Source organism: Camelus ferus, chromosome 10 (genome assembly GCF_009834535.1).
Source record: "Camelus ferus isolate YT-003-E chromosome 10, BCGSAC_Cfer_1.0, whole genome shotgun sequence".
Classification (NCBI taxonomy): Eukaryota; Metazoa; Chordata; class Mammalia; order Artiodactyla; family Camelidae; genus Camelus; species Camelus ferus.
Window position 1 is genome coordinate 46,063,840 of NC_045705.1, and position 22,829 is coordinate 46,086,668.

Consider the following 22,829-nt stretch of genomic DNA (forward strand, 5'->3'; position numbering starts at 1 on the left):
TTTCCACCCAAATTATTGGGGGTGGGGGAGTGATTCAAGGAGCAGCAACAGCTAAAGGGAGAAATGTGTTTAACTTTCATTTTTCTTCTCTAATTTTTTCTGCTCCTGTTGCTACCACCTGCCTGCAAACAGTAAACCAGGAGCAGATGAGAGCTTCAGTGAGAGCCAACGGCATGGCCCTCAGAGCCTGCTTCCCGTGGCTGCAGCCCAAGGTGAGGCCATGTCCCCGACCCCGCACTGCGGCCTCCAGCTGGCGAGGGCTACGCTCCTCGGGGTGTTGGTGACGTAACATGCCCACTTCCATGGGGTCTTCCAAGTGAGCCCCATCCTCGGGGCTGGGAGGAAATGGGGCCTGATGGGAAAGGACAGCCAAGGTCACACGATGAGCTCCTGGCTTCCTGGCCTAACTCTGGTAACAAGAGGAAGGCTGATGACGGCAGCTTCTGGTCCTGAGCAGGTCCTGCTTCCTGGGCTATTGGAGCATCGTCTCATTTAAACCTCACATTAGCCCAGGGAGGTAAGTTCTGCTCTTATCACTGCTTGTCAGATGATGAGTCTGAGGTTTAAAGAAGGTTTAAGAAGAGAAGACTCTTGCCCAAGGTCTTAGAGGTTCTCAGTGGCAGGACTGGTCCTATCTGCTTCAAAGCCCTGCATGACAGGCCCCTCAGGCAGCCAGGCAAGATGTCCTGTGCAAGGGGGCCTGGCTGTGCCCCATGAAATGGACATGGCTGCTCCAGCTTCATTTCAACCTTACCCAGCCCCAGGGAGGTACAGCAAGCCCAGGTGCCGTAGGGGAGTGGGGCTGTGCTGTCCCAGAGCGTCCCCTATGGTCCCACAGGCCAGGAAGGCTGGGTGTCAGGACTTCAGAAGGTCGCAGCAGGAGCCAACTCCTCACCCACTCCTGTGACCTGAGAGTCCCTCTTGGAAAACAGACATTAAACACTCTCTCCCATTAGCATCTTAAACTCGGAGAAATACCAGTCCTCCACTTGGGAAATTTCCCTTCTAGTTCATTCAAGACTTAGAACTGGGTCTATCTGTCTCCCGGTATGCTTATCTACTTTTCTGTCAGTAAACGATGACTTATGGAAACCTTCACATTTCCTCTTTTGCTCTGACTGCCCGGGAGCGCAGCTAAATTTGGTGCTCAATTCTGGACTCATCTTTTACCTGGGTTTAGGGTATCGCTATTTCTTCCCTTCATTATACGACGCTTACTTTTTCTTTCCTTTTCTTCTTTATTTCTAAGGATTCTGTTGTACTGTATGTCTCAAGGGCCTCCAACCTTTTTGCCATAGGTTGGAATGAGAAACACATGACTGAGACTCCCAGATCAAGAAGCGAGTAGGAAGGCACTCCATGTGAGGGCAGTTCAGTCATCCCCTCTGCAGTCACCCTGAGCAGATGTCTCGCGGGTGACCACCAATGATGGGGAGCTCCTGAGACCACGTTCTGTCTTTGGACAGCTCTTGAGACATGCATTTATTTCTTATGTAAGTCAACCTCCCCACCTCTTTCTCCTGGTGATCCCAGTTCCTCCCCCTGGGGCCACCAGAATATACCTGCTCCTCTTCCTCCTTGTGACGACCCTGCCCACACCTGCAGATGGGCCTCAGGACCCACCCTGAGTCGTCCCTCCTGTGGGCCAAGCGTCCTCCGGCTTCCGTCCACACTCCCTTTCTTGTCAGCTCCCCCACCCGTGTCAGATCCAAGTTTTGTTCAGCACTCACTGGGTGCAGCTACACCGATTGTGCACTTTTCCCTTTTCAAACCTCACGAGGCGGAAGTAATTTGCTTTTTTGAGCCTCGACGACCTCTGTTATAAATAACAATTACCACTGCAAACACGTTCTCATTTATCTTTAAAAATCTCCGCAAGGTTTTTGTAGATACGTCCATTTTACAGGTAAGAAAATTGATGTTCAGAGTGGTTAAGACATGTGCAAAAATACCAAAACCCACATAGCTCGGAGGTGACAGAATTTGAAACCGGATCTCTCTGACTCGAAAACCACCATGCTATAGGGCTTCTGTTTATAAATTTCTTTTACATCCATCTGAGTAACCTTGGGAGGAGGACATTCATCTTCCCATTATGATGACATGGGCACAGCTGCCTACAGTTGACAACACATCTTCACATTTTGAATCCCATATGAGCACCACCCACTCATACACACACACACACACACACACACACACACACACACACACACACAGGCATGCATGCACAACAGCTGGGCCATCAGCAGGACAGTCTTAATTGTCCCCATTTGGCAGATGAGAAAACTGAGGCTCCAAGCTCAATGAAGTGTTCACTAGGAAGCCACTGAGACATTTTCCCCCAGTTCCCACTTGTGCTTTTTCATGGAGTCAAGGGTCCTGACTTCCAGTGGGTATGCGTGTGTGTGTGTGTGTGTGTGTGTGTGTGTGTGTGTGTGTGTGTGTGTGCTTGGGGAGAGGAATAAAAAGATGGCCCCAAGAGGGACAGCTCAGGGAGGGCAGTGGACACAGCCCAGGTGGGACCATGGTTGACTGCCCACCTGCGCTCCTTCCAACAAATCTTTATGTCTTATTCCAGGCCTGTGAAAGGCACTGAGTACAGCATGAGCAAAAACAGTCAGAGCTGCTGGCAGGAGAGACTGACATTTATCAAATAGCCAGACAAGCAAATATGTACCTATACGAGGGAATGAGGGCTTCGGGGACGACGCACATGGCATTCAATGGGCCTTTAAGAACACATCTTGGGGTTGGAGTGGCTCCCAGTAGGAAATGACAAATATGCAGAAGTTGGAAAGATAGGTAAAAATCACTAGGGAAATACAGGGTGCAAGACAGAGCATTCTAGGCAGAAAGAGCAGGAACAATTCCCAGTCTTCACGATCCTTGACCATCAGCAGCATCTGAGACAACTAACTCCCTCCTTTTTGTCATACTTTCTAGGGCCCTACGGTCTCTTGATTTTTCCTCCCACCTCACTGGCTTCTCCTTCTTGACGTCCCTTGCCACCTTGTCCCCAGCTTCTAACTCTTGGGGTGCCCCTGCAGTGCGGTGCTTGGTCCTCTTCTCCATCTACACTCATTCTCTCAGTGATTCATCTGGTTTGAAGGCTTAAACACCATCACCTATTCAAATACCATTGACAGCATGCTCCCAAATGTTTACTTGGAGCATAGTCCTTCTGAACTCAGGACTCCAGTATGCAACTCCTTAGAGTTTCCATGGTGGAGGTCTACCAGCTGTCTCTCCAACTCAGCACATCAGTTGAGCTCTTGTACCACCTCCACTGCAGGAGATGTACCAACTCCATCACAGGAGATGGCAACTCTATCCTTCTAGGACATTCTTGCCAAAAACCTTGGTGTCATCCTTAACACCTCTCTTTCTGTCACATCTCACATTTAATTGGAGGGAAATCCTTTTTGCTCCACTTGAAATAAATCCAGAAACTGACCACTTTCCACCACCATCATTACCAACCAGTCCCAGCCATCATCAGCTCCCCCTGGATTACAGGAAGAGCGTCTTAACTGGTCTCTTGGCTTCTGATATTCCTGGTGCTCTAGGACTATTTTCAACACAGCAGCCAGATGATCCTTTTAAAATGTAAATCTGATTGTGTCATTTCTCTGCTAAAAACCCTGCCCTGGCCCCACATTTCTCTCAGAGGAAAATCCAGGGTCCTCCATCACCCTCTAGTCTCTTCTCCACCACTGTCCCCCTTCGCTTGTTTCAGCCACACCGCCTCCTCAAACATGCTCCTTACATATGCCAGACACAAGCCTGCCCTTTCCTCTGCCTGAAGTGCCCCTCCCAGTATCCCCACAGCTCATTCCCTCACCTTCTCCGAGGCCTGGTCTCCGCCAGCACCCCACACTCATCTGATTTGCTTTTACTCTACTTTCGCCAAATAGCACGTGTCATCTTCAAACACTAACTTTTCCCCAGCTTTACTGAGACAAAATGTACAAACAATAACACTCACCTATTCTAAGTATCCAGTTGGACGACTGTTGGCCCTTCACACCATCCAGTTTGCTTAGTATCATGTCTAATGCTTGTCTCTCTTCCCCCTGAGCATGTAAGGCCCATGAAGTGGTTGGATCTGAGGAGCAGGGCTGGCCCTTCACTCAGCTCAGCCACACCTCACACTAGTGGGGAAAGAGGCACCCCTTCCTTGGGAACCAGAGGCACAGCTAAGCAAGACACAGCTACACACCCTGTGTCTGCATCTCTCAACCAGTCTATCTATACAATGGGCACAACAAAGTTTACTCCTTAAGAAGTGACCCCTTCCCCTGGTGCCCACTTTCTCTCATCTGCACGGGCAGTGCACACAACCACTGGTTCACGATATAGCATATAGCATCGTCCTCTACCCTGCACTGGACACAATCGTTGGTTTCAGTCTTGTGTTTACACCGGCACTGGCCATACTGACTGAAGATGGACATTCACGCTGATGAAAAGATTATCTCTAATGAATCTCTGACTAACGTGGCCAAGGATGCAGTCCCTCATCATCCAGCTGTGTTCTCATCAGCTCATCATCCACAGAGCTTGTGTGTTACCCTGGCAATGGGCACAGAGACCTACATCTCCACTGGCCATAAATGTGAATGACTGAGGAGAGTGAGCACAAGGGCACCAAAGTTCCTTTTCAAAGAGACCAGGCACAGCCTCCCCTCCCAGCTGGCTGGCCAGCTGAAGGCTCTCCTCGTAGAACTCAACAGCCCTGTTGAGTCCTGCCCCGGCGGGGAGAACTAGACCGGGAATGTGGAATTCGAAACCTGCATGAGGGCACTGGAGTGTAGAATTTGGAATCTGGGCATCTGAACCGGAATCTGGGACACATGACGAGGAGATGAGACCACGTCTATTCCCAGAGCCTTGAGATTACTCAAGGTGAGGAGAGACTTGGGCTGTGTGGCTCCCAGCGCCGCCTGCCCCCTCCCTGCCCCACACCCAGGCCGGGCCAGCCAGCCTGGGCTTAAAAAAGCACCAGGAAATGTCACTTTCTTTTTGAGGAGGTGCGATGGGAGGAGAGAGCCCAGGAACTTTAGCTGCCGGCCTATTCAAAGGTGAGGAATGGTGACAGCACTTTCAAATCCTGAAGATTGTTTCCTACTCAGACTGAACAGAATTCCAGCCCCTTCTCCAGCAGATGGAGCCCTGTCTAGTGCCAGCCAGAGGCCCCAGCCTGCCCTACAGCCCAGCCAGGGTTCTGACTGGGGATGCATGACTTCTGTGCCTGTCCAAGCCCGGACTGGGCCTGTGGCCTGAACAGGCTCAGGGGCTCAGGGGCTCAGGGGTCAGGGCTGGACAAGGTACCATCCACTGTGCTAGGCCGCTGTGCTAGGCTGGCTGAGGGTGGTAACTCTGGTCCCTGGCCACCACTGCCAGCCGTCTGGCCTAACGATGCCTGCTGCCTGCTCCCACAGTGCTGTCGTTTCCCCATTTGCAAAATGAGAGGTGGCTCACACACCCTCCAGCTCCCCTTCTAGGATCCCCGTGTTACCCACGAGAACATCTAGATCCCACCAGAGACACAGCCTGGACCAGAGACAAGTGGGGGTGGGTTCCTGCTGAGGAAAGAAAGCCCCAAGGCCATAGACCATCCATGGATGCAGCTTTCATTCATTTGTTCATTCATCGATCATCAAACACTTCATTCACTGAATGTTATACATCAGGCACCACTTTTCACAACCACTTCCAGAAATTATAGCTTTTAATAAAGCTCCCAGCACAGAGCTAGGCACATAGTAATAATTCAATGGTGAGGGTGAGGATACCTATGGTGAGGTCCACAATGTGGTTACCATTCTCAATTTTACAAAGAAAGAAACGGAGGCTCGCAGAGGTGAAGTAAGTTGTCTGTGATCATATATCTGGGAGGTGATCGAGTAAGAATTCGAAACCCAGCTTTGTCTGACTCCAGAACACATGCTCTTAACCACTCTCCTAGCCCCTCAACAAACATTGATTGAATGAATGCCCGAGTGAATGAATGAATGTTTGTTATGGTGGGAGTATGGGTCCAGGAGTGTCTGAGTCCATCGGCGTGCATGAGTGTGGGGAGCATGCATGTGCAGATGTCTGTGTGTTTGCATGTGGAGCTATTTTGTGGAAAGACTCTCCCTTGCTGTCTTGGTCTTGAGTGTACTGGAGCTATACTTAGCTGCAGCCGTGACTGTAATGAGCAGTTAGCGGCACACCAGACACTCTCATTGGGACTTGGTTTCCCAGGGAGATCGCCAAGGCCAGTGGGGGGTGCAGCCTGGTGCTGGGGAACGCTAGAGCAGGGCTTGGAGAGCTCAGCGCTGTGACTTGTGCAAATGGAGAGCCTTAGCTCCAGCTAAGGAATCTGCTCCAGGCTAGCTGCATCTAAGTCTTCAGGCCCTGCCAAGTTCAACTCTTGGCCACCCATGTCCGTGGTCCCTTTACTGGTCCTTGCTAGGCAATTAGAACAAAAGCCTAGTAGCTCATGTCTAAAGACTGGAGATGGATGGGAAAAAGCAGTTGGGTGATGATGGATCTCAATATACCTGAGCTGGGATCATCCGGGACCTCAGGAGGGCCCCCTCCTCAGCCAGCAGAGCTGCACTGCCCCCTTGAGCACATCTTGCCAGAGCAATCAGAAAGGCTTGCTCGCCAAGGCTGGGGACATGAGGAAGGGTGGCCTCCCCAACAACACTGAAAGCACAGGTATGCTCAGCACGGCCTTAGGTTCAGAGGCCAATCCCCTACTCACTGTCTGCCCTCCAGTGGCCGCAGGGAGTCCGGGAAAACCCCAGGCCCTGAGGTTCTCCCAGTCACATGGCTCTGCCTGCAACTTCTTTCCAGCCTGACCTGGGTCTGCTCCATCAAAGCCTCTCACCTGTCCCCCAGGCCAGTCCCTGCCCCCAGTTCCCAGCTCCCTCACTCCACAAACCAATCACCCCTCATATCTGGCAAACCCCGACATGGGCTGGGTGCTCCTTTCACCCTGAAGTCCTCAACTTCCAAGTCCTGTCTCTAGGATGTTTCCATTTCATGAAAGGTAGGACTTCCTCTTCTGCCTTGAAGCCAAGAGACTATAAATTTATCCATCTTCCTTTACATCTATCCATTTGTTCACCCATCCACCGAGCTACCCACCCAGCTGAGTATCCCTCCATACACCCTTCCTCCCATCCATTCATCCATATCCATCCATGTATCTACCTTTTTATCCATTCTTTCATCCACTTGTCCATCACCCATCTGCCCATCCAACCACCTCATTCTTGACCAAAACATAATAGCACAGGAAGGAACACTGGCACTGCTCTAGTGTACTTCCTCAGTTTCCCCAAGAAGACTTGGCCATTTTTTCCTTCATCAGTAAAATGGGGATAATATCTAATCCTTCTATCTCATAGGGTTGTTGTGAGGTACATTGCTTTAGCAAAGATTTATTGATTCCACATTATGTAACAGGTGCTATTATTTATTAAGCTGGTCCTTGTCCTCTAAGAGGCAGCTGAGTTGGGGAGACGTGTTATCCCAACAGGGCAGCTGGATCAAGGGCAAGAAAAGTTTCCTGGGAGAGCAGGCTCTTCAGGAGAGGGATCAGGAAAGGCTCCAGTCAGCTCAAAGTTGGTCTTGAAGGATGGATCTGTTTCAGATATACAGAGATGGAAGAAAGGCATTCTTGGTGGAGGGAACAGAATTGGCAAAGGCAGGAGGCAGGGGAACTAGGGCATGCTGGGGGAATGGATGGTGTGCCTGGAGGCCAAGGGTGGGCATTCTGGAAGACAGGATGGACGGGATTTCCATGGATATCACAGGAGGGTCTGGAAAGAGACATGGACATGGAAAGACTCGACAAGTCAGTACAAACCACAGTGATTTCTTACTCCGAGGCTTTTACTCAGATCCCTGGGCTGCCAGTCAGGAAAAAAATCTTGGTGACAGCCAGGCCTCAGGAGACATGATTCCTGCTGCCTGGAAGGGAAGCCAGTGCCTGGCATTTCTGATCTTTGTGCCACTAAATACATCACTGGTGACAGTGGTTTGTGCCCTCAGGGCTGTGATGTCACCACACGAGGCTTCTATGGCCTGTCTCTCTGTCTCTGTGGCTCAGCCAGGGCCTCCTTATACCAGCTCCCCTGAGGAATCTGAACCCAGGACCAGGTTCAATGTGCCCCAGGCAGCCAGCTCCAATCCCTCGTAAGCACCTCCCGTGTTCCAGGCTCTGTGCTGGGGCTCTGCCCCTCTGAGACTCCTCCCCATTTCACCCCAGAGGAAACAGCTCAGCCAGGTGCCTGCCTGAGCCTACACCAACACAGGGACCACCAAAACCCAAGCCCGACCAGGTCCAAGGCCTGTGCTCTCGCCTCTACCCTGTCCCCCCTGTCACATGCCCCCTGCCCTTAGGATCTGGTCTCCTCCCACACACAGCCTTGCTCTGAACCGTATGTTCTCCCTCTCCCTCCCTTTCTGCCTCTGGTCTGAGTGGATTCTCCCAGTATCCTTGAGAAACAGGTGATGCCATTACGCACACTCGATTGAAGAGGAGACTGAGGGCCAGAGAGACAAGGACTATGCTCCAGGGGTGTGGGCTGGTCAGGGGCCAAGTTAAGAAACATGAGCAGAATCACACTGCCCAGGGCTGGCCCTCCGCAGATGACAGCCACATGGGCTTCTGAGAGCCAAGCCCTCAGCCCGGGGCTCTGGTTTACCTCCAGGTAACCCAGCAGGTGACCATGTTCCTTGCAGCTGCTCAGAGATCCCCTGAGGTTGAGCATAAAGCATTCATCTCTCAGTGGTAAGATGGTGGCCCTGGCAGGAGGCTGTGGTCTTGAAGTATATTCAGTCTTGTCCTGGTGACAAGGCCCAGGGGAGTCACACTTCCCTGCTCTACCACCTGCAGGGGCAGAGAAGGTCCCCAGGGAATCACTGAAGCCTCCGTGGTTACAGCAACCCCCTTGTAGACACCAGGTTCATGTTCTCTGAAGCCCCCAGGTGGGTGAGCCAGTGTCTGCAGAGCAGCCTAGGAAGACGTCCCTGGTGCCAAACACTGAGACTGATCCCAGTGCCTAACTTCGCACCTGTGCTGTGAGGGGTGCAGCGCCATGGGCCCGCTGGGGCACCTCTCACTGGGTTCTCATTGCCACCTCTTAAAGAGGGGATGCTTGTTATCCCCCCTTCCAGCTGAAGTGGCCGAGGCTTACAGGGGTCGCACAGCTCACAATCAGCAGAGCCAGGTTTGGACCCAGGTGGTCTGGCTCCAGCTGACTGTCACTACTACGCCAACCATCTCCTCTCAGCACACCTGGAGCCCGAGCCAGGTGAGCAACCCGCGAGGGCTCTGCCAAGGGAAACTGCCTGGAAACAGGACCTTTGGTTGGAAGGGCCCCTCACCTCTGGCTCCCTCACCAACTTCCTTCCAGCTCCACAACCCCCTCAGAGAATAGCTCACCCCCACCCCAGCCTGGTGGCAGCCCTGAGTAGTCCGAGCATCTCCTCCTGGGTGCAGCTGGCCTTTAGGGAAAGAACAGAGGTCCCCCATTATGGTGAGGCAGGAGCCCCCGGCCTGAGGCCCAGCTTCCCGGAGGTGCAGACGGTGCAGCCCCTGTGGTCATGAGGGGGAAGGGACAGCAGCACAGACATGAGCATGGCCAAGTGCTGGGTGGGCACACCCAGGGAGCCCGGGGCAAGACCCCACTGTCAGGAGCCCAGGGGGGCGATGGGGAGAGGCTCTGCTCTGCTCTTTCTGACCTTCCGCTGTCCCCTGGCTCTCTGAGCCCAGTCCTGGACACTGGCCTCGCTCTGGGCCTTGAACGTCAGATACACACCTGCTCAGGGCTCTTGCATGTCCCATTTGCTCTGTTCCCCAGATGCCATGTCTCCCTCCCTCATCTCCTGCAAGTCTGCTGAAATATCACCTGCTCAGGGCGGCCTTCCCTGCCACGAGTTAAGCTGCCACCTCCAGCACCTCCTGGGCCTTCCCCACCACTGTGCATCTCCATAACACTTCTCATCATCCAACCACGATACAGTCCATGTGTCTGTACGGTTTTTTTTTTATTCTGCCTGCCCAAGAATGTAAACATCTTGAGGACGGGGATCTTTGACTGTTTTGTTCTTTGCTCTACTCCTACCTTCTAGAGCAGTGCCTGCCGCCTAGTATGTAGGTGCTCAATAAATATTTGTTGAATAAATGAATGAATGAATGAATGAGTGCTAACAGCAGCCCCTGGCAGGGGAACTATGCAGACTGTCCTTATGTGTAAAGTCGGGGTGTAGGGAGAGAAGTCCCTTCCTGCGCTGTGGATGGGAAGGAAGGAGGTGAGGTGGGGCACATCACGGGCAGTGGGCCAGGGGCTCATGGGCAGGAGCCAAAGTAAAGCAAGAGCAGGGCTGCTGGGCTGGCAGGGGAGGATCTGTGTTGAGCCAGGGTGGGCAGGCCACCAGAGGCTCTGCACAGGCTTGAGGAAGCTTCCTCTGACTGCCGTAGCCCGGGCCGAAGCTGCATCAGATCCTGGGCACAGGGAGGCTGGCTCCTAAGGCCCCCTGCACTCAGCTGTCTGGGGCTGCCCTAGCTAATATTAGTTCGTCCCCACCCACTCTGGCGTCAGCCTGGCGGGGCAGCCCAGCCTCAGAATGGGTACTGCCCACTGGCCACAAACGGAGCCCCAGGTCTAAGCCCCCAGGCTCCAGCAGTTCTGGGGGTCTGCCTGGCCCCTGCTGCCACTGCTTCCTGGGCCTGGGCATCCCCTGTACAGATGAGATGGTTCAATCCCCTGAGCTGTGATGTGTGACCCTTGCCCACCAGCCCCACCACACTGGCACACTTGTCAGCATCTCAGGTCCCCATGCTTGGCTCCCGACAAGAGCCTGATGTCGATGGCCCTCTCTTCCTCTCCACCTGCAGGTGCAACTTTCATCATCCATCTCTCTCATCCCCCACAACACCTGGGGAGGGAGGCAGAGCAGAGGCGAGTGGCCCATTACAACAGATGGGAGGACTGAGGCTCAGAGAGGGCTATGACCTGCCGATGATACACAGCAGGTTCACAGCAGAACCAAGACAGAATCCAGGCTGATCTCCCAGGGTGACATCCCTGAAATCTGGTCCCTAGGAGACAGAATCTGGAAGGAGGGGCCTCTAGGGCCAAGTAGGTGAGGTGACCCCTAGAGAGGTATTTGAAGGGAGAGTCAGTAGCTGAGAAAAGGAAGCGGGTGGTGAACAGGTGAGGGTGTGGCTCTTCTAGAGCCAAGTGCTGTTAAAAAGAAGTTAATGGAAGCCATGATAATTAAGCACTTATTATGTTTCAGGTTCTGGGCTGAGTGTGTAACACATTCAATCCTCCCGACTTCCCTAAGAGTCAGGTGCTATTAATATCCTTCTCTTGAGGCACAGACAGGTTAGGGAACTTGTCCAAGGTCACACAGCTAGGAAGTGGTGGGCCTGGGATTTGAATACAGGCCTTCTGGCTCAAGAGGCCTCACCCTTAGGAGAGAATGGGGCTCCAGGGCATATTGCCAAGATTGTATAGCCAGGAAGTGGGGGCTGGCCCCAAGGCCCACGAGCTTTCTACCAAACACATGACTGAGGCTTTGACCAGGGGGATTTGGGACAAAATCACCCTAGGCTTTGAAGGGAAGAGTTCGTGTTGCAAGCCAGTAACTAATGCCTAGAACTTCCCACAAACACAGCTGACAGACGAAAGTGGACAATGGGAGGGGAAGGGAAGGGAAGGGAAAGAGACAGGGAGGGAGAGGGAAAAAAAGAATCTGGTTGGCCTTCGGGAGAAACAGAGTCTCAAGGGAAGTCAGACGTGGGCATCAGGCTGGACCCAGTGGGCCTGGGAACTCAATGTCCCTGCAAAGTCACCATCCTAAAAGCTTGTGCATCCTGGCTTTCCAAAATTGTTTCTCAGTGTCTGAGCTCTGGTTGTGGGTGGTGGTTAGGCTGATGCAGAGTGAAGGGAGAGTCTGGAGGGATGGAAGGGCCAGGATGTGAAGTGCTTCATCTAGACCTGGGTGGTGATCACCACAGGTGAGACCCTGCCCTGACTAGGGTTTGCCCCCCACCTCCTGACTAGAGGACTCGGGGCCCTCCCAGCACTGCCTCTGCCTCCTTTCACTGCTCCAGGCGTGGAGGAGGGATGGTGTTCCCACGTGCGGCAAAGAGGATGGGGTCAGCCAGTCACAGGCTCAAAGGTGTGGTGCCAGCATCTGACCCAGGTCTTGAATTCTGGCCTCCTTTTCCATTCTCTAGATAATTATATATTTAGCACCTACTAAATACCAGGACTTGTTCGAGGTTCCAAGCACAGAACAATCGGTAAAAGAGACAAAAGCCCTGCCCTCCTGGAGTTTATATTCTATTGGGGAAGAGAGACAATCAACAAGAAATAAAATACAGTTCAATGGTGTTCAACACCAGGGAGAAAACAGGAAAGCCTGAAAGAGGGGAAGGGGACGTAAGGGTGCAACCTGAGATGATGCTGTCTGCATCCAGGCCTGAAGGAGGTGAGGGGGTGAGGATGCGAAGGGAAAGTGCTCCAGGTGGAAGGCAAGGCAAGAGGATAGGTCCCGAAGCAGAAGCACAAGCACTGGGCTGGCTGAAAACCAAGGAGGCCAGAATGAGTGAGCAGGAGGGAGGCAGGAGGGCAGGCAGGGAGGCGGGGTGCAGGGAGCTCAGGTGGAGCCTGATGACCCTCGCAGGGACCTGGGCTTTTCCCCAGGTGAGCCAGAAGCCAGAGCAAGGAGCGCAGGGTGGCTCGGTCTGCTGAGCGTTCTACCAGAAGGGCCCTGGCTGCCATGAGCAGAAGGTGCTGGCAAGGGCAGAAGCGGGGAGGACGGTTCACAGTAACCCAGGGGAGAGAAGATGGTGGCTCCAGCCAGGGAGGTAGCAGTGGAGATGATGTGACGAGGTCGGGTTCTCGGTGTGTTTTCAAAATGAGACCATAGGATTTGCTGATGCGTGAGAGAAAGAGAGGAATCAAGGGTGGCGTCAAGGTTTTTGGTCTGAGCACCTGATGGATACGGCTGACGTTTACTGAGCTGGGGCCTCCCCACCCAGGCCCACCACCCTGATGTCAACATCTTGGGCACAAGGAAAGATCAGAATCCCCTGTGAAGCTCTGCCAACCTGCACACACCCATCTAGGCCTCTCTGTGTCCTGATACTTCCCCTTTACTGGGAACTGTTTCCTGCCTCAGCACTTCTCAGAATCTGATGTGCATATGATTCATCTGGGGATCTTGTTGAAGTGCAGAGTCTGAATCAGTAGGTCTGGGGTGGGGGTGGGGCCTGAAACTCTTGTTTTTTAACAAATGTCCAGGTGATGTTGATGCCGTTGGTCAGAGGACCACATTGAGTAGCCAGAGCCGACGGCAAAGCCTCCATCTCTGAGTATCAGCACCACTGGAGGGTGAAGTAAACATCCTGACTGCTTCCCTCTCAGATCTAGGAATCGAATTCTCCATGGACAGAGCCCAGGAGCCTGAACTTTTTGAAGCATCCCAGGTAATCTCAGAGTCAGCCATGGGTGGGAGGCCTCCCTCAAACACTCCTGCAGCCCCCGCAGCAACTACTGCAAACACCTTCATCCCAGCCCTGGCCCCCGCCAAGACAGCAGCCTCTCACTGCAGCCTTCTCTGCGGCACCCTACACCATCGAAGTTAGCCCCTCGCCTTGCTCCAGCCCCTGCAGCCTGGCATAGCATCTCCTTTCTGAGTGCACCTTTCTGCAACTCCTGGAGGGCAGACAGCCAACAGAAGGGCCTGCAGAAGAGGGCAGCAGGTGCCACCCCCTGTGCCTGAGCAAGCATATTGCAAAGAGGTGGTACCCCAGGTCCATGCCATGAGAGGGCTGGGTGAGTCTACCATGTCTGATGGCTCACAGGGGCCCAGCAGCTGTGGTGACCTCAGGCAGGGTGTGATTACAATGCCTCAAATGAACGAATGAGAGCAGGTGAGGGAGCCTGAATGAATGGAGGACACCCCTCCCCTGGCTCCTGCCCACTTGGTACCAGGAGAGCCCACCCGTGCCCTGGAGAGGAGCTGGTCTGAGGATGCGGAAGGAGAAACAGGGTTCCCACAGCGCTTCTGGGAAGCTGAATCCTGAAATTCTTAGACTCCTGAGTGTCACAGCGGCGGAAGGACTTGGGGGTCATTTAGAATGACCTCTGTCTTTCACAGGGAGAGGAACTGCAGCCTGAAGGGGCTATGGAACTTGCCTGAGGAAGACTAGCTGGTTTACTGGCCTGGCTCCCGATCTTGCTCTGGCACAGCAGTCTGATGCCCAAAGCTGTGGTCTTGTCTGTGGCCTCATCTCTCCACGCACCTGGGTTGGCCCTGTTCCCAGCCACAGGCCCCCAGAGCTGACCTCCAGCTTGAATCATGCAAGTCTGGTGACTGCACGTGCAACCCAGACCCCTCACTCCCAAAGGAGGTCAGCCAGGGAGGAAGCAGCCTGGCTAAGCATTAGGGACCTTGAGGGATGGGTTTTCACATTTAGCCAAAACTAGAAAGGACATTGAGAGAGGGAATGGATGATGAGAAAGACCCGGAGGCTGGAATGAGGGTTGAAGATGAGGAGGCCAGGGAGGACATAGCAGAAGGGAGCAGTAGGAGACATGGCCAGGTTCTGGAGCAGAAGGCCTCAAATACCGAGCTGAGGAGGAGCCTGCATTCTCACCATGCATCACCTCCCAAATCCCCTGATTTCTGATCCTCCCAAATCCCCTGCCACTTCCCTGAAGGCCATACGGAGCCCCAGGGCCTGCATGGCTGGTGGAAGTTGAGGCACCTTCTGAAAACCCTCTTCTTGGGGCTCCCAGAGTACCCTCTTTCCCCGCCAGTCCGGACCCACACCTGCCATTGTTCCGGGGCCAGAACTTGCTGAACAGGATTTCCAGATAGGTTTTGAGGAAAGAGTGTTGGATGAGGGAGAAAGGGAACCAGAAGGAAACCCAAGTCTGGGCAACAGCAAGCACAGACCCCATCACCCCTGGAGCAGCGACAGGAGGCAGTACTGAATTGTGGTTTTGGCCAGAGCTCCCGGGTCAAGCAGACCCATATCTGAACTCTGGTCCACCACCTGTGAGCTAAGTGACCTTGGAAACGTTCCTTAACCTCTGTGAGCCTCGCAGCCTCATCAGTGACACTGGTGTGATAATAATGACACAGATCCATGGGCATTTGTGTGGGAATCTAATGAGAATATGTACCTCAAACCCTTCCAGCTGTCTGACACTAGGAAGGGCTTTAGTAAACAGCAGCCTTTAGTACTGTGACTCAAGAAAGTAAGGGGCTTCTCAAAATCCTGCTTGGGGGACGATGAGAGCAGGATTTGGGCCAAGTCTGGGTTGATTGGCTAATGGAGGTCCTACGATAGGGGTTGGGAAGGGAAGTGAGAAGCCAGGTCACTACTGAGTCTCCCACCGTCAGGGGAGGAAATCAGAGGAGTAAGTAGAGGAGAACAATGCGTCCAGGTGGGGTTTGATATTCTTTTAAATCTGAGCCAGAAGAAATGCAAATGGCCAGGCCCTGGGCCAAGAGGATTCTTGGGCTGTGAGTTTGAGCCACGCTAATCTGCTCTGTGGTCTTAGGCAGGTATCTTCCCTTCTCTGAGTCTGTTCTCCTCCAGTGGATGAGGGTAGTGGTTAGAGGTGGCCTGGGAGCACCCAACAGTCCCGTGCATGTGAAAGGTGGTCCCTCCCAACCCAAGGGGTTCCCCTGAATTAAGACTAGGCATCTAACTGTCCCTGGAGCCTCTCAGGCCCTCCTTTTCTGGGAGCCTGCACCCAGGGAAGGGAAGCTCAGGCCAGGGGTATGGCCAGGCTGGCCCATAGGCTGATGGAAGGCAGTGGCTTGAGGCCCTGACCTTTTGGTCCAGAGTGAATACACTGGTCATGGGACTGCTCAGAATAGCCATAGCACTATATTCAGCTGTCTTGGGAGGCCCCAAGATCCCTGGCCCAAGCAGCGGGCCCTGGAACGAGCCCCCACCAGCTCCCCTCCCCCACCTCTGAGGCAACAGGCCTCCCTCTCTGGGAGGCTCAAGCCAATCTCCTCCAAAGCTCTGGTGGATGCCAGACGGCCCAGAGTTAGGGAGCACAGACACCTGCCCCTAGAGTGCCAGACTCCAAACACTCCCTAAGGTGTCGTAAGGTGGATGGGGCTCCCAACCACTGAGCCAGGAGTTAGAGACCTGGGTTTCTGAACCAGTCCCCCAGGTAACTTGTTCACATGTGACCTTGAGGAAAGCACTCCTCTCTTGGCCTCAACTTCCTCATCTGTCATAATAATAGCTCCTATTATACTGAGTATGTAAAAAGTTTAGTTTCTGGAGCCAGAGACAAACAGGAATCAAACAAGGCTCTTAATGAACATTTCATTAAAAACCAGATAGCTTCTCTGAAGGAATAAACACTGGTTCTGAACCCTGACCCAGCCTGTGGGGTCTAGGAAGGCATTGCCAGGAAAATGATGTTTGCAGTGGGGTGTCAAGGTTGAAGAGGGGTGAACCAGGAGGAACGAGTGCTCCAGAGTAAACAGCATGTGCAAAGGCCCCAAGGCAGGGGGACCTGGCACATACAAGAAACTGAAATGAGGCCAGTGTGACTGGAGATCAGTGAGCGATGGAGAGAACCAGGCCAGGGGAGACTGGAGAGGTGGGCAGGGCCTAAGGGGCTACAGTATGGGCTGGGGACGCACCAAAGGTTTTTAAGCAGACAAGGAGGCTGAGCTGACAGATCTGTGAGTTGAAGAGACCTCTGCAGTTGCCAAGTGGAGGATGAACTGAAGGGACCAGGAGTTGGAGGTGGGACAGCAGTCAGGAAGCTGCAGGAGAAGTGTGCCTGAGGGAAACAATGGTGGCTTGAACCAGGATGGTAGCTATGGAAGCAGAGGGCAAAGGATGGAGTATAGAGAGAGTCATGAAGTAAAATGATGATACAAGCAGTAGGAGTAATAATAGCAGCCAACATTTATTGAGCACTTACTGCATGCCAGACCCCAGGGCTTGGGACTCTCCACATATTACCTCAGTTAATCTTTCCATCAACCCTCTGGGGTAGGTTCTATCATATGCCCATTTTAGAGGCAAAGGGCTGAGAGACTCTGACTAGGAGACACTTGGTTTGTGATTTTCATTACTGGGACCGGAGCTAGAATACCTTTCAAAGATATGAGGGTACCTGTAAAAGCATCCTAGGAGGGAGAAGAACTGAATGGGGGTCACACTGTGGCAGGAGCACTTGGGGTGGCTCATGCCCACCCTTTCTCCTTGCTCATGGGCCTCCTTCGCATGTTACCATGACTTGAAGTGTGGTCCTGATATGGGTGAGTGGGCTCTGAGGTAGGGGGGCCCTCAGATAGCACCTCTGTCCCCAATCTCTCCACATGCCAAGCCAAGACTCTAAGGCCCAATGTCAGCTAGGACCCAAGGGAGGACCAGAAGTCTCTGGCTGGGCTCTCCATCCCCAGCTGCCAGGGGAGATTCCTTCCCAGGGAGTGGAGGAGGAAGAGGAGGACGGCACCAGGTCCCAAAGAGGTGGGGACAAGGCAGAGAGAGACCTGGCATCAGAGGGGAACTGGGCAATGGGGTAGATGGAGGTGGAGCTTCTCAAGCTTGGGGCCACTGGCACTTCTTTGTCACTGAAAAGTCCAGTGTCTTTGGAGGATAGATGTCACCACACACACACACACACACACACAGAGACACACATACACAGGATACTGTGTGGCTTGCCACACAGGGACCGCCACTGGTGGTGTGTGACTTGACACAGAAAAATGTTCCTGATGACAACATGCAAATCATAGATAAAAGCCAAGGGCCTCAGACTTGCGCTAGTCCCCAAAGAAGAGAGGAGGGTGGGTTTTAAGCCAGGGCAGCCCCAGGCTTCACCAACACAGCCTGGCTGATCCCACACCTCCACAGCTTTGCACACTAGGCCTGCCATCCCCTGCCCTCTGCCTGGCTAATTCCTACTTGTCTCTCAAAGCTTGCTACAGCATTACCTTCTTGGGGACAAAAATTACTCTCATAGCCCCAAGAAGCTGCTTCACAGTCCTTACCACAAAGTGTCATCATCATCCTTTGCTTGTGTGTTTCTGGGGCACCACCCCTCACCACAGAACACAAGCTGGGCTCCTCCTGCCCCAGCTTACCTCCCCACGCCTGACCTCCCTTGGCCTGGGTGCCCAGGAAACCATGGGAGGAGAGAGGGGCCAGGGAACCAGCTGCTGCAGCTAGTGTTGTCACCCCCGAAGAGCTCAGATGGGATCTCTCGCCCTAACCAAACAGCCCCTATCTCCCAGGGCCACCACCAAGTCCTGGGGAGGGATGACCTCACTGCCTGGCCTGTGCACCCACCACTGGTCTGGGAAAGAGCAATATTTCTACTGAAGATGGGAAATGGGGGGCAACACTGTTCACTAAGGCAGCTCAGGAGTCCCAGGAGATACAGGCAGCAGGCAGGAAGCTGGTCTGGAGTTTCATCTTCCTCAAGGCACACTCACACCGGGACAACGCCCCTCTCACATACAAACACACCCAGCGGCACTGACACACAGGTTCTCACACACACACGGTCTGTGTCACACATGGGTCCCCTACCCCACACAGCTTCACACACAGATGGTCTCGTGCACAAAGCCTCACATGCAGAGCTTCAGAGCTTCACAACTGTCACACATAGAAATACACTCACGCAGCAACACACTCACCTCAGGTCTCTCACATACCCCGAGAATCTCTCTCTCTCTCTCTTTCTCTCTCTCTCACTCACTCACACACACACACACAGAGCATCTCGTACACATACAGGCTCTCTCTTATATACACACTCTCTCCCACGCAGTCTCATTCTCACACACAAAGTCCATCTCTCAAAACACACAGTATCTGTCTCTTTCACACTCACGCAGAATTTCTCTGATGCAGAGACTCACAGAATCTCTCTCACATAGTCAGTCTCAACACACAGAGACACACACACACCACACACCGAGTCTCACTCACACATATTTTTATTCTCTTATGGTCTTTTTCACACACATGAAGAACCCCTCACACCCACACAGAATCTCTCTTACACAGACTCTCACACATACAGCTTTTCTTTCATGCACATCTACAATGTCACACACAGGATTCCGCTCTAGAATCCAGAATAAACATTTAAATCCTGACCCAGCAATCTGAGGTGGCTTGGGGCCCACGTCGGGGAGGGGTGAACAAAGGTGACAGTGGCAGCGGCAGAGCAGAGATGGAGGGGGAGGGCGGGCGGGTGGCCGGCTGGTCCCTGCGCAGATGAGCTGCAGAGAGGCAGCGCAATGCAGCTGGGCCAGCCGGGCGTGCAGCAGGAAGCCCGGGTTCTAATCCCGGCTCAGCCCTCACTTCTCTGTGCCCTTGGGCAGGCCTCAGTGTCCTCATCTGTCACCCCAGGGAGCTGAAACAACTCTGTGTGGCTACTGGGGAAAGAAGGTGGCACAGATAGGCTGGTGGGGAGTGGGAGCGCCTTCTAACCCACTTCCACCCCACCAGACTGCTCAGCTTTTCCCTCAGAGTCTGCTCTTCCACAGACACTGGAGAGAGCCAGGACTTTTCTGTAAGGTTTTGCACACCAACGAGACCCCATTTATCCAACCCATTTATCTGCATGGGATGAAGGCCACCCCACAGCCAAGGAATGGCCAGGGGCAGTGATGGACATGGGAGGGGGCTGGAACCTGCCCCACATGATCCCTGCTTATTTTGAAACTCAGGGGCATGGGTCAGAGCCCTAAAGCTGAGCCCAAGGAGTTGGGGGAGTTGGGCGACCCAGCCTCTAGCTAGGGAGCCAGGAGACTGAGAGGACAGTGAGGAAGTTGAGTGTACTCTGCTTCTGGGGCCAGGGGGCTGGTGGTGGTGGTGGTGGTAAGATGCTGCCCAAGGTCAAGTGCAGGCTGAATGGGCAGCTTCTCTAATGTAGGCCTCTGCCCAGAGTGCTCCCCCACCCACATGTGCTGGTTCAACCTCCCAGTCCCCCTCTTCCTGCCCCTCCCACAGCTCAGCCACAGCCTCCAGTTACATAATCCCGTGGCTATGGTGGCCTCTGTCAGGAGAGGAGAGGGGACGCCTCTGAGGGTCCCAGTCCCCACTCTGAGGATGGCAGGGAACTAGTGGCCAGCTCAGAGGAGGATGGGGTCCCTGGAGACCTGGGTTCTAGTCCTGCTTGGCCTCTAACTTCCTGGGTGACCTTGGGCAGGGTCCTCAAAAAAAGGGGTTTAACTCTTTCCTTATTACTGTCTCCCACACCATCAAACACACACACATCTGATCTGGGATTTAATATATAAAACCTGCTGCCTGTCTCTCAGATGCTAACACTGAGTGGTCTATCTCAGTAACAAATCTACTAGGCCTGTGCCTAAACACAGCCTCTTTTGTTTTCTTCCTGTGGACAGTTCAGTGCCCCTCAGTCCTTTTTCCCCACTGGAGTCAGCTGGGCAGACACTCCTGCCCCCTCCCCTGCCCAGACCTCCATCCCTGGACTCCAGCAGGCAGGAGGGAAGGGAAGTGGAGCAGGAAAGAAGAGCAGGGCAGCAGAGGCAGCATTTTGGCTGGTAGGGGGTTGGGGGGTGGCTTACACATGGAGGGATGGGGGTCTCTGCTTTAAATTCCCAACTCTGACCCTCCCCCTCATGCCATAAGCTCTGTTCAGGCCTCTGAGGACAGAGCCCAGCAAAGGGAAGGGGTGTCTCTTCCAGGGTAGGTGGCTGCTAACTGGTATCTCCCTTTTGGGCTCAGTTAAGCAGCAAAGGCCCTTAGAATTCACCAGACCCCCTCTCCCATTTTACTGATGAGGAAACTGATCCAGAGAGGCCATCTGAGGATGCCCTTTCTCCTTGGCAACAAGCTGCTGTCACTAAAGGGGAGTGGCTGATGAAGACACACCCACTTGTCACACACCTTGTTCTTGCTGGCTCCACCTTTAGACCCCCTTTCTGCCCAGACAGGTGCCAGAGGAGACAGACATAGACAGAAGCCCAGTGGCCCCCTCCAGCACCTTCGCCTTTTGACAGGGAAGAAGGGCAGGTCTGTTCCCAGGAGCAGATCTCAGAGGGATCACATCCCCCTCCCCATAGCCCAGCCCTCCACCAACTATCAATTAATTAGCCATGAAAATCCCCCCTTGATCATCTCCCCAGGATGGCCTGAGGCTGCTTCCTGGGGATGAGTGGTCTGTCTCAAGCATCAGACCAGGTTTCAAGCCATCTTCTGTGGGCCCTGGCTGGCTCTCCATGCCCCTTCCCCAGGAGAGAGGAAGGGCTCCAGTCCAAAATCTGAAGGACAGTTCATACTTTCACCCTGTTCAGTTGTAGCGGTGCAAATATGCATGAACAGGCACTCCTGCACACTCAAACATACACACATGCTCACGCATCCACTACATACTTTACCCACCGAAATATACACCACCACACTTACATAAATAGGCACACACAATCTACTCACACACACAAACACACCCATTCATACTCACACATACATATTAAATTCGGGAAATACAGACACAGACCTTACATATGTACAAAGCTAGTCACCCTTGAAAAGAGTCACTCTGTTACACACGAACGCTTATGTACACACACGCGCGCACACACACCCCTTTCAGTTCTCACTCGCTAGGCGCCAGTTCTCAAATCCATCCTTGCCCGCGGGAGGCAGAGGACGCTGCCTCCCTGCCTGGCTCTTCTGATGGGCAAGTTGCCACTTACCCGCGCGTAGCGGGATGAGTAGGGGTCCTCGAAGAGCGCCCAGATGCGCGGCTGCCAGCGGCGCCAGAAGCCGCCGGGCCGGCCGTCTGGGGAGTCGCTGAGCGCCAGGCGCTTGGTCATCTCCAACTCGTCCTCGCCGTCGCCTGAGTCTCCGGGACCGTCGGCGTCCGCGTCGTCGGCGCTGTTGTCCAGGGGCGCGCCGCCAAAGCTGTCCAGCGCCTCCTCGGCGTCGCGGTGCTGGCGGTACGTCATCCAGCAGCAGGGCTCCACGTCGGTCTCGTCAATGCCCCAGAAGGCCAGCTCCTCCTCGTAGAGTGGCCCGCACACGTCGGCCGGGCAGTGCAGCTTGCCCGTGCGGTAGTAGTTCAGGATGTGAGCGAAGACGCCTGGGTGGCGGTCGAAAAAGAACTCGTCGGCACGCGGGTCATAGTCGAAGTGGCTGTGGGCGTCGGGCTCCGCCAGCCAGGCGAGCCGCGTGCCGGGCAGCGTGCGTAGCGTCGAGCGGTACGTCTGGTGGCGCGTGCCGCCCACGTTGATCACGATGCGCTCGCTTTCGTCCCCTTGGCCCATCGCGGCGCCCCCTTAGGCATGGCGCGGCCCAGCGACACCCATGGGAGCGGCCGCCAGGGGGAGTTGGCGCCGGGGAGGGGGGCTTGTGGCCTCCTCCCCCCTCCCCCCAGCCGTCGGGGGGACAGAGGATCGCGGCTCTGGCCACCCCAAGAGCGGCCCAAGCCCCTCAGGGCGCTTGCTGTCGGGTGCTGGTCCAAGGGAGTGTGCGCGGGATCCCCAGGGTCTCAAGGCGCCAGATGTGGGAGGGAGCTGGTCCGGCTGCGGAGGAGGCAGAGGAGGAAAGAAGGGAGGGAGAGATCGAGGGAGGAAAGGAGGGAGGGGGTGGCGCTCAGCGACCAGCCCCAGGAGGAGGGAAAAGAGGGTGGGGGGACCGGGCTCCCGTCCCCATCTCAGAGAGAAAATGGAGAAATCGACACAAAGCTTTTTGGGGGAAGGTCAGCTGCTCCCAGGGCTGGACACAGACCAGCCCCCGGAAGGGGGAGGGGAATTGAGGAGAGGGGGCCGGG

At 54.2% G+C, this 22,829-nt stretch overlaps 1 protein-coding gene across 2 annotated transcripts in view; it reads right to left on the minus strand.

Moving 5' to 3' along the window:
* Window positions 1–22,355, minus strand: part of KCNC1 (potassium voltage-gated channel subfamily C member 1) — a 42,770-nt gene extending 20,415 nt beyond the window's left edge. Inside the window, exon 1 of one of the 2 annotated variants that reach the window (XM_006195131.3) lies at window positions 21,754–22,355. In XM_006195131.3, the coding sequence (XP_006195193.2) occupies window positions 21,754–22,323 (570 nt within the window). In that variant the 5' untranslated portion in view covers window positions 22,324–22,355. The remainder of the gene's footprint in view (window positions 1–21,753) is intronic. The other variant, XM_032488915.1, reaches the window with a different exon arrangement.
* Window positions 22,356–22,829: the final 474 nt, after the last annotated feature.